The sequence below is a fragment of the Brassica oleracea genome, chromosome C7, assembly GCF_000695525.1.
Source record: "Brassica oleracea var. oleracea cultivar TO1000 chromosome C7, BOL, whole genome shotgun sequence".
NCBI classification, from domain to species: domain Eukaryota; kingdom Viridiplantae; phylum Streptophyta; class Magnoliopsida; order Brassicales; family Brassicaceae; genus Brassica; species Brassica oleracea.
Genome location: NC_027754.1, coordinates 26901135 through 26915970, shown reverse-complemented (window position 1 = coordinate 26915970; position 14836 = coordinate 26901135). Strand labels below are relative to the sequence as shown.

At 36.4% G+C, this 14836-nt stretch overlaps 2 protein-coding genes across 4 annotated transcripts; one reads left to right on the top strand and one right to left on the bottom strand.

Annotated features, from left to right (window-relative positions):
- Positions 1–152: 152 nt before the first annotated feature.
- LOC106306761 (DNA-directed RNA polymerase III subunit RPC2) lies at positions 153–10361 on the top strand. 3 transcript variants are annotated; one of them, XM_013743497.1, is made up of 40 exons: positions 157–233; positions 875–931; positions 1053–1111; positions 1226–1322; positions 1410–1531; positions 1683–1775; positions 1863–1935; positions 2013–2103; positions 2181–2233; positions 2530–2594; positions 2751–2856; positions 2940–3050; positions 3169–3228; positions 3567–3599; positions 3744–3794; positions 3866–3964; positions 4279–4338; positions 4427–4519; positions 4858–4968; positions 5057–5167; positions 5262–5378; positions 5544–5660; positions 5742–5822; positions 6177–6281; positions 6375–6455; positions 6548–6685; positions 6765–6809; positions 7046–7123; positions 7193–7332; positions 7425–7515; positions 7879–7997; positions 8080–8215; positions 8287–8417; positions 8650–8775; positions 8864–8919; positions 9121–9191; positions 9285–9369; positions 9530–9633; positions 9707–9835; positions 10128–10361. In XM_013743497.1, exons 3-40 carry the CDS (start codon positions 1086–1088, stop codon positions 10176–10178), a joined length of 3456 nt encoding a protein of 1151 aa, XP_013598951.1. In that variant the 5' UTR covers positions 157–233; positions 875–931; positions 1053–1085; the 3' UTR covers positions 10179–10361. The 3 variants fall into 3 exon arrangements, with proteins under 3 accessions (XP_013598952.1, XP_013598951.1, XP_013598953.1); XM_013743499.1 differs by having other exon boundaries at positions 173–233; positions 875–885; XM_013743498.1 differs by lacking the exon at positions 875–931 and having other exon boundaries at positions 153–233.
- A 433-nt stretch (positions 10362–10794) lies between these two features.
- On the bottom strand, positions 10795–12664 carry LOC106303574 (ras-related protein RABF2a). Its single transcript, XM_013739845.1, has 7 exons — positions 12462–12664; positions 11990–12067; positions 11756–11923; positions 11619–11667; positions 11468–11541; positions 11217–11310; positions 10795–11124 (listed from the first exon to the last, which is right to left on the bottom strand). Exons 1-7 carry the CDS (start codon positions 12498–12500, stop codon positions 11024–11026), a joined length of 603 nt encoding a protein of 200 aa, XP_013595299.1. The 5' UTR covers positions 12501–12664; the 3' UTR covers positions 10795–11023.
- Between the last annotated feature and the right edge of the window lie 2172 nt (positions 12665–14836).

Below are 14836 nucleotides of genomic sequence, written 5' to 3'. Positions count from 1 at the left end.
ATTAACAGAACCAATCTTATCCAAACTGAGATTTATACCGAAACTAAACCGTTTCTTACCGGTATTCGAATTTAACTAAATCGAATTATCCCGTTTAAACCGAATACAAAACCCCTCACTTTTTTTTTTTTTCTGGTTAATATAAAATGGGATAAAATTTGGGCACAAGTAGCCGCAGGGTTTTATTCATCTCTCCCTTCTCCGACTCTTCTTTAAGCCGACGCTCTGTTACGGTTGGTATCTCTTTCACAGATCAATTGCCAAGTCAATTTGTGTTTTTTTTCTAGGATTTCGAAAAAAGGGTATTTTTCGGTGGTGCTTATCTTCTCTTTTGGTCAAAAAAAAATGCAGTTGTTTCTCTTTGGTATCACTTTGGGGAAAGCTTTGAGCCACCATTGTCAAAAAATAAAAACTCAATTTTAGTGAACTTGTCTTAGTCTAAGCTTCTATTTAAACTTGTTGATTTATTCAATGTTTTGCATTATTATGGTGCCTAGGTTCCCTAATCTACTTTCACTTGCACCGTTTGTTTCTCTGCTCCGACTGTTTCTCTTTTACGAAAAAACGATAAATCTCGTTTGTTCTCTTTCGATCGATGATGCCCATTATTATTTGTTTTTCTGTAAAAAAAGTTACGATCTTGATTCATTGTTAGAATCATATTTATCCACCTCTTTGCTTGTGCTTACAACACTTTTGTTTGAGATCAATGAGTTGTGGCTAATAAAAGGTGCAATCTTTTCTAGTTAGAAGCTTTGATGGGTGATAGAATCTCTTAAAAACTCCTCCATTGTAGTTAGATGCATCAGTCAACGTTTACTTGAGTCCACTGTCAGCATCTAACTCTAGCTCTCTGTTGAACCTTGTTTTCCAGCATTGAAAGAGGTGCGGTGGTTCTTATATTTCCAAATAAGCAGGACTTTTCTTGAGTGTACCTTGTTTTTCACCATCTAACTATTCTTACTCTACCTTCTATTTAAACTTCTTGATTATGCAATATTTTGGTGTCTCCGTTATCTTTTTATTTATAGTTCCTCCATGGATTATTTCAGATAATTGACAGCTGAACTGCAAGTTAAATAGTGATGGGACTCAGTCACGAAGATCTAGAGTACGTTTCTTTGTTGATTTTTGTTGGAAAGATACGAATCTGCTTTCTTCGTTTATGCTATTAAATTGTATGCTCATACATTTTATTCCAACGTGACTCTTTGTATCGAAACAGCTTGACCAACGATGACCATTTCGTCGACAAGCAAAAGCTTTCAGCTCCTATCAAGTCAACAGCTGATAAGTTCCAGCTCGTTCCCGAGTTTTTGAAGGTACACATGACACAGCAACTATTCGTTTATGGTTTATACGACCTGCTGTGTCTGCATTCCTAAAGAGTTTTGGCTTTTTTTTCCTAGGTGAGAGGACTTGTGAAGCAACACCTGGATTCATTCAATTACTTCATCAATGTCGGGATCAAAAAGATTGTTCGTGCAAATTCTCGTATTACATCCACTCTAGACCCATCGATTTATCTAAGGTCTAACCTTCTTATCGTCTTTCTAATCTCAGTCTTATCTGTGTTATCTTCTTTCATGGAAAGAAAAAGCAGAATACTTTATGGCTGTTCAGTCCTTCTCTAACTCTATCCCACAAGATTGTGCGTTAAAAAACTTAACTTTTTGGAGCAGGTTTAAGGATGTCAGAGTTGGTGAACCCTGTATTTTAAGCATTAGTATGGCGGAGAAACTCAATCCACACATGTGCCGATTAGCTGATATGACGTAATGGCTTCTTCTATTTGCTATTTGAGAATATGCTACATTCTTGACTGTTTTAAATGCATTTTAACGTCTTCTTTTACATTTCAGATATGCTGCTCCAATCTATGTCGACATAGAATATGTTCATGGAAGTCACGGACAGACGACAATAAGTGCAAAGGTAACAAATGAAAAATAAATGTATCTATACTACAAATTATGCTGCTTGTCAACAACAACTCAGGCTGAAAATTTCAGGATAACGTCACTATCGGAAGGATGCCTATTATGTTGCGGAGCTGCCGCTGTGTATTACATGGAAAAGATGAAGAGGAACTTGCAAGATTGGGTTTGTATTTCACCTTTATTTCAAGCCTTGCTTATTTTTGTTACATCACATTTATTGTATTCTGTTTTGGATTCCAGGTGAGTGCCCACTTGATCCTGGAGGATATTTTGTCATCAAAGGAACCGAGAAGGTAACATTACTTCATGCTTTGTATACATAATCTTCTTACAACTATCTTATGGAGTCTATATGTTGGCTATTTGTCTGCACTTTGACTTTTGGATATCTGTTGTGTTTTATATCTCCCTTTAGTTCATACTAGATTGTGTGTTTATTTGGCCATTCAGCACTGTTCTTGTTCTAATTGGTAGTTGACGTTCATTTTTTATGTGAATGAAATCATCCCATATTTCCTTGGAATCCTTTCTTTTTCTTGCGTGACCTGAAGCCTCTATTGATTGTGTTGGTGTTTGCTATTCATTTCAGGTCTTGTTGATACAAGAACAACTTTCGAAGAACAGAATCATTATTGATTGTGATAAAAAGGGGAAGTAAGTGATCTCTTTATTAATTCAGTCCTTGTTGTATTGATTTGCAAGCATCATTCCTCATAACTATTATTAACTGTCAAGCCAAATAAATTTATCATAGTTCACGAACCCAAGTTTCATTGTTTGCTGATCCTCTCTTTTACTGCTTGTTCTCAGCATAAATGCATCTGTCACAAGCAGCACTGAAATGACGAAAAGCAAAACAGTTATTCAGATGGATAAGGAGAAGATATATTTATTTCTACATCAATTTGTAAAAAAGGTGAAGATACATCATCACGTCCTTCTCTGTAATTGTAGATCTTCCAGGAATGGACTATTTTCTGAGCGTGTATTTTGTCATAGATTCCAATTATAATCGTCCTCAAAGCTATGGGAATGGAGAGTGACCAAGAGATCGTACAAATGGTTGGAAGGGATCCCCGTTTTAGCGCATCACTACTACCCTCGATGGAGGCAAGTATTATGGCCACCTGCTTTTTTCGTCTATGTCACTTTATTCAACCTGTGGTTCTGATGAACCTTGATCTGTGAACTGTCATATTTATCCATCGAAAGGCTTATCTAATTTCAGGAGTGTATTAGTGAAGGCGTGACTACACGACAAGAAGCACTGGACTATCTCGAGGCAAAGGTGCAGTATTTTATTCCTCTTAGAGAATTGTTAAAAAAAATTCCTGTTGAATGATTCACATATTGTCCACTTAAAAGTTACCTAGAAAACAGAATAGATTTACTGCCCTGTTAAAAAGAGCTCTTTCTAGTGTTTTAAAAGGGCCATAGCTCGTTCTATCATTATTGAAAAGATATATACAGACTTTTTGTGTTTATAGTTAGTTGCATCCATTTCATTTTGTGATGTAACGAGAGAAATAACACCCACTGAAGAAAAGAATAGACTATCCTTTACTGATTTTTGTCAATTTGCGGCAAGATTGACTGACATATTCTTTTATTTATTAATTTCTGTAGGTGAAGAAATCATCGTATGGACCTCCTGAAAAGGTTTTTATTCTTTACTCCGCTATTAAACTCCTGGTTCAACTTCAGACAGATGGATAAATATGCCTTTAGTCCTATAAAATTTTAATATGAAAGCTTTCTTGCTTAGTAAAAAATTTCAAATTGTATATTTACATGATCTGCTAGGATGGCAAAGCTCTATACATTCTCAGAGCTTTATTCCTTGCACACGTACCTGTAAGTATCTCAACTTCTTCTGGTTCTTAATATTTTAGTATTTGCTTACTGATTGCTATAATCCCCTTAAGGTGCGTGACAACAATTATCGCCAAAAATGTTTCTATGTTGGGGTGATGTTGAGGCGAATGATTGAAGCAATGTTAAACAAAGATGCCATGGATGACAAGGTAATACCATAACCCTTATATCTGGAAAAGTCTTTTCTCTACATGTGGAATATATTTGAATTCTGGTTATTTACTTTTAGGATAACTGCTATATGACATGTTAGATTACCTAAAGACGACAAATTTAAAATAGGGATGGACATACTGAAATAGCTTACAAAATGTCACTAAGTTTTTAGACTAACGTGATCATGATGGCTGACTTGTTAGTCTATCATCTGAGAATAAACTAAGGATGATCTGGAGACAAGTCTTATAATAACCCGACAATTTATAGAGCTTGTATCTATGTTCTCAAATGTGTCTTCATGTAGGATTATGTTGGTAACAAGCGGTTGGAGTTATCTGGGCAACTAATATCTCTTCTCTTTGAGGTATCACTGAAACTTGTCACCGTACGCAGTATTTTCTTGTATGTACTCTAGTCCTTACCCATGGTTTTCCTCCTTAATCCTGCTACAGGATTTGTTCAAAACAATGACCACTGAGGCCATTAAGAAAGTAGATGGTATCCTTCAAAAACCTACCCGGGCAAGCCGTTTTGATTTTTCACAAGTAAGTTTAGAAATATACTGCCTTGCTAGTTCAGGTCTTACTTTACCTATGAACCGGTCTTCTTTCATAGTTCCGAAGTAAGTAAAACGTATTGCTTTTTTCAGTAGGCTCATAATGAGTTGTTATCAGCTAGGTGTTAATGATATTATGTCGATTGGCAATTTCTTTGTCAACTTACTTCTCCCTTATGTATTTCGCTACTACTTGAATTGCTACAGTTAGGATATTTACCGTTCTGTGTAGCTTTTGACCTAGGAAAAACATGGATAGAATCGATTCTACTTTAATGAAACGAACTGATCGTACGACTTCAATTTTCTTTTGTGATGTGCTTGTAGTGTCTTACTGGAGAGAAGAATCATAATATTTCTTTTGGACTGGAAAGAACCCTTTCAACGGGAAACTTCGATATTAAAAGGTTCAGAATGCATAGGAAAGGCATGACACAGGTCAGTCTTATTTTCTTTATACACATCTGTGTGCATGTCTCTAGCCTCATTCAGGCGACAGTGTTCTTAAAGAAATATTTTGATATAGGTTTTAACAAGGTTATCTTTTATTGGGAGCATGGGGTTTATTACGAAAATTTCGCCACAGTTCGAAAAGTCTAGAAAAGTTAGTGGGCCTAGATCTTTGCAACCCAGCCAGGTAATGATGCTATCTTTATAAGCCTATGAGAATTACTGCTTCTCTTTGAACTTTCATTTAGTTTGATCTTTTGCATTGTGATTTGCTTTATAAGTGGGGCATGCTCTGCCCATGTGATACCCCAGAAGGCGAAGCTTGTGGTCTTGTCAAGAACTTGGCGTTAATGACTCATGTTACAACGGATATAGAGGAAGGCCCATTGGTTGCTATGGTATGTGGTTGTTATTTTATTAACTTAAAGTCCATTTACTCACATTAATCGCCTTTGCTATGGCTTTGAGAAGGATACCTTCGTAATCACTATACCCTTCTCATTATCTTTGGCTAGTCATCTGGTTTTGAATCGTTATGTTTTTAATGGATTTTCTGGAAACAGTGCTACAAATTGGGTGTCACAGATTTGGAAGTACTATCAGCAGAGGAGCTGCATACTCCAGACTCATTTTTGGTCATATTTAATGGGCTAATAATTGGCAAACATAGAAGGCCACAGGTACCTTTTTTACAAATACACGGATCTGCACGGAGCATTTTACACATCTTTGCACCTCTTCACTAGCTTCTATTGTTTCAGTACTTCGCCAATTCTCTTAGAAGGCTGCGTAGAGCTGGGAAAATTGGGGAGTTCGTCAGTGTGTTCATAAACGAAAAGCAGGTACCTCCTCCAGTTTTCATTTTTTTTTAATTTTTTGGTAATCCAAGTATTTCAAATGCACGTTGTAGCTTGTGTCCGTTCGTTCATTATTTGGTAATCGAGGGCTGTTTTCGTGTGTATTGTTAAGATTTCTGAATTAAAATAGACTCAGGAAGCTACATTAATATATTTGTTGAGTGATTTTCAGAGTAGAAATACAGTTGACGAGTGATGATCTCATTTAGAATACTACAAACTCGTAGATTTAGGGAATAATAATAAGTAAACGATTATTCCCTAAATCTCTGCCAAGTTTTCCTTTTGAATACACAAATGTTAACTTGGACTGACTCCGAAGAATTTTTTTTTAATCAGCATTGTGTTTACGTTGCTTCTGATGGTGGGCGGGTGTGTCGTCCACTTGTTATAGTCGATAATGGAGTATCAAGAGTTAAACAATACCACATGAAGGAATTACAGGTACATGTGTTTTACTCTCCCAGATTCATGCATACCTTGTCTTACTGGTATAAAGATAAAGACATCGGTTGACTAATTTGTATTTCCTTGAAGGATGGTGTTCGCACTTTTGATGACTTTATTCGTGAAGGTTTGATCGAGTATCTTGATGTGAATGAGGAAAACAATGCATTGGTTCGTGCCAGTCTTCGTTTTTTCTAGATGTATTATATTCTATTGCACCATATGCAGTCGAAAATCATCACTGTTCCTTTCCTTGTTTTTAGATTGCTTTATACGAAGGTAGGCCCAAGGAAATGAAAGGCACAACCCACATTGAGATTGAACCATTCACCATCTTAGGTGTTGTTGCTGGTCTTATCCCCTACCCTCACCATAATCAGTCACCTAGAAATACGTATCAGGTTTGTGTGCCTCTGACATAAGATGCTGCAGTTTCTGTTGGTTTGCATCGCGCTAATAGTCCTGTTACATTGCGTGCAGTGTGCTATGGGAAAACAAGCTATGGGAAATATTGCTTACAACCAGGCATGTCCATTTATATTCTCCATATCATTCTTTGAGGCAAAGCTTACTACTTCCCAATTTTGAGGACTTGATTAGATTAATTGTTGCCTGTTGTTCTGTCTAATGTTTTGCTTAATTAAGTTGGTTATGTAATGTCCAATTACTTCAAAGCCTCTGTCTTCTCCCTTGCATCATGTTCTATTATATCTTGCTTTCTCTCAGCCACTGACTTTGCCTTATACAATCTGTGTATATAGTTAAATCGGATGGACTCATTGCTTTACCTATTGGTGTATCCTCAACGACCTCTGTTGACAACAAGGACCATCGAATTGGTAAGTTTCTTTGGTCTAATAGAAATGGATTTATAATTTGGTACTAATAAAAAATTTGCTTGTTAACAGGTTGGATACGATAAACTTGGAGCAGGTCAAAATGCAACAGTTGCTGTTATGAGTAATACTGGATACGACATTGAGGATGCAATAGTGATGAACAAAGCTTCCTTGGATCGAGGTTTTGGCCGCTGCATTGTTATGAAAAAGTATGTTGGATTTCTCTTTGAGGAAAAATTCGGTTCCTCTGGGATATCGCCTCTTACACTAACTATTATTGCTTCTCACCTTTGTGAAACAGACTTGTTGCTGCTTGCCAGAAGTATGGTAACGATGCAGTAGACAGAATACTCAGGCCACAAAGAACAGGTCCAGACGCGGAAAAGATGCAGGTACAGACATCCTAGAGACTATTGTCAAGTCAAATTCAAAGATTTTGCTTTTAGAATTAGTTTCGTTGCAAATGCTTATTCTTAGTGGATATTTTAGATTATGTGGAAATAGTCCTAGGTAATCCATTGAGCACATAATACATATTCCTATTTCTGATTGGAGGGAGCAGCACTATATTAGTGTTGCTTTTTTAAATTGTTCCCTTTTTTTCTTTCTCAAAATAGAGACTTCATTAGGAAAAATTTTGACTGCATAGAAGTTATATGACATTACTGGCGTAAACTGTACAATATGGTCTTATAACATTCCTATTCCGTGCTTTCCCTCTGCTGAAACATGGTGACTGCTGTTTTTTCTTTTAGATACTGGATGATGATGGAATAGCATCTCCAGGGGAAATTATTAGACCGAATGATGTCTATATAAATAAGCAAGTCCCTGTGGACACAAGAAATAACATTACATCTCAGCAATCGGATAGGTATTCCACTAACTTTTCCCCACATCATGATTGTTTCTTATAACTCTAAAGGCAAACTGACAATATGTTGTGCACTTTTCAGTCAATATCGTCCGGCCAGAGAGTATTTTAAAGGTCCTGAAGGGGAAACGCAAGTGGTCGATAGAGTTGCTCTTTGTTCTGACAAGAACGGCAATTTATGCATAAAATATATCATCCGGCATACTCGTCGGCCAGAGGTGAGGAATTTTATGTTAAGTAGGCGTCATGTTCTACAGTGTTAATCGAGTCTTGGTGTTCTCTTGTTTAGCTTGGAGACAAGTTCAGCAGTAGGCATGGGCAGAAAGGTGTATGTGGTACAATCGTTCAGCAGGAAGATTTTCCATTTTCTGAGCGTGGAATTTGCCCTGATTTGATCATGAATCCTCATGGGTTTCCAAGGTGAAAAAATATTCTTCGTAGTCCCAACTATCAAGTAGTTTTCATGGTACCAAACAAGTAAAATGGTTCTATCAGTTAGTAGGACAAATTCGTTTTCTGTGTTGGTACCCAACTTGGAACGTTTATGTTAATCCCTTTAATTCAAAAAGTTTGAAGTGTCATTTGAAGTTTTAGATTACTTGAGATCTGTATTATAACTGGGGCGTTTATGAAAACGTTGTTCTTGTCACAGTCGTATGACAGTAGGTAAGATGATAGAGCTCCTTGGAAGTAAGGCTGGGGTGTCTTCAGGTAGATTTCATTATGGTAGTGCTTTTGGAGAACGAAGTGGTCACGCTGACAAGGTTGAGGCAATAAGGTACAGTTTCTTATATATGAGGCTTCTTCTTGTCTGTTGAAATTTTTTGTTTTGGCATTTAATGTCGTCTTATGTTCCATCATTTCAGTAAGACCCTTGTGAAGCATGGCTTTTCCTACAGTGGGAAGGACTTGTTATACTCAGGTACCGCTTTATGTTTCTTCACAACATTTCAGAATGTGCAAACCCATTCTAGTGTTGGTTATTATATTCTTTGAATTAAAAAAGTAGTTTAGATTCACTGAAATTGAACAAAGACAAATGAGATCCAAACTTCTTACTACAAAGCCATATAGGGTATTTTTTCTTTGTACATCATACCTGACGATCTTGAGAGTCTCGCAGGTCTCAGTGGTGAGCCATTACAGACATACGTCTTCATGGGGCCAATATATTATCAGAAACTGAAACATATGGTGAGGTTCCTCTAAACTATTTAAACATAAGAGTGTTTGATTTGTCGGAAAAATAACATTATATCTGCTTTTGTGTACTTATGTTTTGAATAGGTCCTGGACAAAATGCATGCACGAGGGAGTGGACCCCGTGTGATGATGACAAGACAGCCAACTGAAGGGAAATCCAAAAATGGAGGTAAGTTGATGTGTGACTATGGTTAGATAGATTATGATACTTTACACTAAGAGTTTTGGTGATTTTCCATTTAATAATTAGTTTTGAAGTTTTCCTGTTTGGTATGTTCACTCTGGATTTAACCAATGAGTTGTTGTTTTCTCAATCGTTGCTGTCACAGGTTTACGAGTGGGAGAGATGGAACGAGATTGCCTTATTGCTTATGGAGCGAGCATGTTGATCTATGAGCGGCTCATGCTTTCTAGTGATCCTTTTGAAGTTCAGGTAAATATTATTATAACATTGTATGAAAAATAAATATGTGTGATACACTACTAACAAACATTTTTAAATGCAGGTTTGTAGAGCTTGCGGTTTATTGGGATATTACGATTACAAGCTGAAGAAAGCAGTTTGTTCAACATGTAAGAATGGTGATAGCATTGCTACTATGAAACTCCCTTACGCATGCAAGCTCCTCTTCCAGGTAAAAACACTGTTTTTTCTTTTGTTTTGCCTTTTTGATATCTGGTTTTGCCTGTCAAACTGAAACTTTCTACTTAGCCCACATTCGTAAATGATAAGATAATTTTGAACTTGGATCAAAATGCAATTTCTAACTGAAATTAGTAAAGAAGCTGTGGTGTTTCCAGTTTTACTGGTGTGTGGTATTTGATGAGTCTATCTCCACTCACTCAAAGCTATACTCTTTACAGTTTTCTTCTGGCTTGTTTCGGTTGTCTGAACTCTTTTTCTCTCTGCTTTATACATGGTTACAGGAACTCCAGTCGATGAATGTTGTTCCCCGTCTGAAACTCGTGGAGTCTTGAAGAAGATTTTACTTTTATAATAGTATCGATGGCTTTTGATATTCTAATGTCCACCTCTGAGGTTGGACCATATTAATTTAAACATTCAGCAATTTTGTTCTCCTTTTTGGATGTCAGGATGTTTTGTTGTCACTGTTTCTTAAACTTTGAAATAAATAAATCACAGGACAATCTCCTTTGTTACTCTATAAACATTGTCTTCATCAAGACAAAGAAAACCTTAAAAGAATTATACAGGTGTAACTTGTAATGGTAGACTAGAGCATCGATGGCTTTTGATATCCGAATATCAAAGTCCTCTCGAGTTTGGATCATATTAGCTGAATAAGAGCAACCGTATTGGAGCTTTTATGAAAGAGTCTACTCTCCACTATATTTCAGAAACTATGAAACCACGTGTCTTCTCTTAGTTCACATAATTTTATTTTACATTCTAATATTGGAAGAGCCTCAGTTTTAATAAACTGACCAGTAAATGATGCTCTAAGAAACCAAGAAACAGATGTTTTGTTCTCTATGTTTCCGAAAATATTGTCTTCATCAAAGATAACACAACCTTAGAGAATATTTTCATCGAAGATAGCACAACCTTAGAGAATATTAACGCAAGGAAAAAGGATTTTAGTGCACAAAATATATAGAAGCGATCACACGCATAGTAGGTTGTGATATATCTAATTACAAATAAGATTCAAACCTCTTCAAATACAAGTATCTTTAGATTTCCACAGGGTTGGAAGCATCTTGATATACAATGCAAAGCGAAGTAAAACGACAAGAAGAAAACACATAAAGAGTCTCGATGTTTCTTGCTACTGTGACTAACCAAGAGAGAGAGAGGTCTCTTAAGCACAACATGATGAACTCACTGCAGTAGCTGCTGGCCCACTGGGGAGAACCATTCCTGCTGGGTTTTCGGTTGGCTGTACACGTGGTAGCCTTTTTGCTGTAAGCAAGGAAAAAAAAAGTGGGAAGGAAATGAGTCAAAAGCAAGATACTCGTTTTGAAATTGGTTGCTTGAATGTAAGAAAGACTCACCGATTTCATAGAATATGTCTTTGACATTTGTTGCAGTCTTGGCTGAGGTTTCCATGAAGAAAAGGCTGTTCTCTAGAGCATATGTCTCTGCCTCCTGCAAGTGAGAGACGAATAATATAACCATCATGAACTACTTAACAACACAACTCAGAAATGCAAAAGCTGATTCCATCACTCGAATCTCTGTCCCAAAGTGTGTGTTAGCACTTTTCCATCTACTTTGAATTCCAGGAGAGGAAGATTAGGTTTACCTCTGCAGACACTTTCCTTGCATCTAATAAATCAGCTTTGTTTCCAGCAAGAGCCATCACCATATTAGGATTGCCTGAATATATAGTCAGATCCCCATTATAGCAAATACGCTTCACTAGCAATATATGAATGTAGACCGGTTTTTCAAACCTTGAGCCTGCAGTTCCTGAACCCATTTCTTCGCCCTCTCAAATGAGCCCTGTGACAGACAATAGAAAGAAAAAGAGTTAAAGTAGGCCCAAAAATCACACAGCTGATCAGTGAAAGGGATAGAGAATAATAGGTACTTGATTAGTAATGTCAAAGACAATAATGGCAGCAGCAGCACCCCTGTAGTACATAGGAGCCAAGCTATGGTAACGTTCCTGGCCAGCTGTATCCCAAATCTCAAACTTGACAGTTGCATCATTCACAGCCAATGTTTGAGAGAAGAAGGCTGCACCTATCGTTGATTCCTGTTCACAACAAGTATCAAAACCTCCTCAAGAAAAAAAAGACTAATGGCGAGAATCTACACAAACCTGGAATTCAACAAACTGATCTTTGACGAACCGAAGCACAAGACTTGATTTTCCAGCTCCAACATCCCCAAGCAGTACCTGAAGAACTTAACCAAGTTTAACCACCAAAACAAAAAATAAAGGAATGATACAGAAACTGTCTTCTGCTAACATAGTTAAAATGATAAAATTGGTCCACAATCAAACTACTAAGATCATTCCACGCAATCAATCAAAGTAGAGAATCTAGAGATACAAACAAAGTAGCTAAACGCAATCTGCCATTGATAAAACAAAGCTACCAGATCGGATAATCCATGAAAAGATACAACCTTTACTCCAAAAGACATGCAATCTATGCGATCGGAAGAATATAAATTTCCCAAATCGGAAATCAACGATCCAATCAAAATTCTCCCGAAAGATCAGTCCAATTCACGATCCGAGGATAAAAAAAAGAATCTATAGCTAATAAAAGAATCAGCATACTAACCAATTTGGCGTTGATGTTCTTGTTCCCAGCGGTGGCCATGATTTTTGATCTGAAGCTCGGGGAATCCTCTGATCAACGAGATCGCACTTGAGATAAACGCGTTGACAATCGAATGACGGAGAAGAGAGAAAGCTAACAAGCTTCCACAACACACAACCGATAGAGAGAGAGAGAGAGAGAGAGGTAAAAGGAACAAATATTATACGGCTCGTGAATACGACGACGACACAACAAGTATGGAAATTACGAAAGGATCCGTATGTTTATCTTTAATTCCAAACAACACCCTTAACAAATAGGGGGTACTCGGTTGCCCCTTTCCTCGGAGAGAGAATGTGAATGCCCCAGTAGCCGATGACAACAATGATTTACAGCATAGAAGGAAAAGAAAAATCTACGATGAATGGTGCTGCCGGTCCCCTTGGATAAAAATCAACGTGCCATTCACCGTAGATTTTTCTTTTCCTCCCCCGCCAATATGTGTTTATCTTAGCCACATTCACTATCTTTAGCAACCGCCGTCACAGCCTCTTTGTGCTTGCAGCTTTGGTTCTCTTTGGCGACAGTCCTAAACGGAAGATGTGCGTGCCTCCCTTCTCTGGAATGTAAACTAGGCCTTGACAGTTTGAAAAGCCCGATGTCTTTGTCTCTCAGCTTCCTCTGATCGTCGGCGTCAGCTCTAAGCCTACAAGACTTGCTGATTTGCTCGGGAGGATCACTGCCTCCTCTCTAATCATCTCCGACTTGCTTCTTGACGGATCTTGAATCACGAATTTTTAAGGTTTGTAGAGCCTCTCCTCAAGTTTTTTTTTCCTCTGAGAACGGCAGAGTAAAGGTACTCTGTTGAGGGCCTCTTCCTCTAGCATCAAGGTTTATCTTTTATGGTATCTCCTCTGTTTTGACTTGTTCACTCTCCTATGTAATTTTGAAAGTTTAGATGGTTAGGATCTTTGAGGACAAATCCGATGTATCCCTTCACAGTCATTGTAATACCATGGTCTTGAGGGGCAAGTCAACAGAAAGTCAAAAATATTTAAAAAGTGACATGTGCCACAAATGGTTTCATATTTTTGGGTTTCAACTAGTTAAATGCCCCTATTTAATCCACTTATGCATTTTAAAAAATTCAACTACCTTTTACAATGGTTTCAACTGTTGAATAAAAGATTCGAACTACCCCATTGTATGTAGTCTTATCAGGACATGTATTTGAATATCTTCAAGCAACCCAACAAATGATTTAAAACCGTCCACCACTGATGACACTCTTAAATGATTCACATTTTCTACATTATCAAAATAATAATTAACAGTGAAAACAGACTGAGTTTAAATTTAATTAACTATTAACATAATAAACTTTTAACTTATACATGGACCAATGACATGCGGACCATCGCATATGATCTTCATAATCTTCTTGATTAGAATCTGAAACTCATTTGCTCAAAAACTATATGTTTTTGCCATTTTCTAGAATGCAATGCGTAAAATACATGTTTAATCACCATACCTCTTATACAAATTAGTCCATATGTACCTAGCACACATTCTATGTTCACAATAAGGAAGAACATGTTATTTTGTCTGTGTTTTCTTCGTCATCTTCCCTAACGTTGAATTTGTCATCTTTCGCATCACCCTTGCTATACAAATTATCACGTAACAATGAAAACAATATAAATCTTTTTTTTTTAATTCTAAATAATCAAAATAGATAAAAATTGGATTTACCTCATTCTCAATTAGATTTTTTGGCTATCCCTCATTCCTAACTAGATAAAAATAAAAATATGTGCGTTTTGAATTTTTTTTCTTCAACTTCTGTAGAAAATTACAGTATTTTCTATGTTTAACCTAATGTGGAGAAAGAAGAAAACGACTAGTGAGACAAAAAAAAACTAGAAGAACATGTCTTTAAATAAAACATTTTTGTCATAGTTATTTTAATGAACGTTTTTAACGTAAGAGCTTTTTATATATTTTTCACAAAGTCAAGGTTTTAAAACCCACCAAAAAGGTTAGGGTTATGCTTTAGGTAAAGGCCGTGGTTTACCTATTTTCTGCGAAAGATAGTATAAATTTTATAAATTAATACTTGATAAAATATTATAGATAATAAATTAATTAAAAAAATCTGCTTTCAAATTGTATAGATTCTAATTTTGTTCTCAATCAATATTTTGGTGTTATTGTATTGAATTGCATCTTAAAATTCATTTATTTTGTGATATATATTTTATACATTAAATACATCAAATAATAATATTTATTTTAAATCTAAAACATTTAATCAATACATAATACCATGAACTGATATAGTCCTTTTCTTACAAACATATTTTAAAAATAGGAATTTAGTAGAAAAAGTTATT

Bases quoted from the DNA above. Each gene is read 5' to 3' on its own strand.
- LOC106306761 (XM_013743498.1), top strand. From the start codon at position 1,086: ATGGGACTCAGTCACGAAGATCTAGA. The intron at 3,229-3,566 runs GTGCAGTATTTT...TAATTTCTGTAG, and splicing joins TGGACTATCTCGAGGCAAAG to GTGAAGAAATCATCGTATGG. The intron at 6,456-6,547 runs GTTCGTGCCAGT...CCTTGTTTTTAG, and splicing joins ATGAGGAAAACAATGCATTG to ATTGCTTTATACGAAGGTAG.
- LOC106303574 (XM_013739845.1), bottom strand. From the start codon at position 12,500: ATGGCCACCGCTGGGAACAAGAACATCAACGCCAAATTG. The intron at 11,542-11,618 runs GTTTGAAAAACC...CTATATATTCAG, and splicing joins TCAGGAACTGCAGGCTCAAG to GCAATCCTAATATGGTGATG. The intron at 11,125-11,216 runs GTGAGTCTTTCT...CCTTGCTTACAG, and splicing joins AGACATATTCTATGAAATCG to CAAAAAGGCTACCACGTGTA.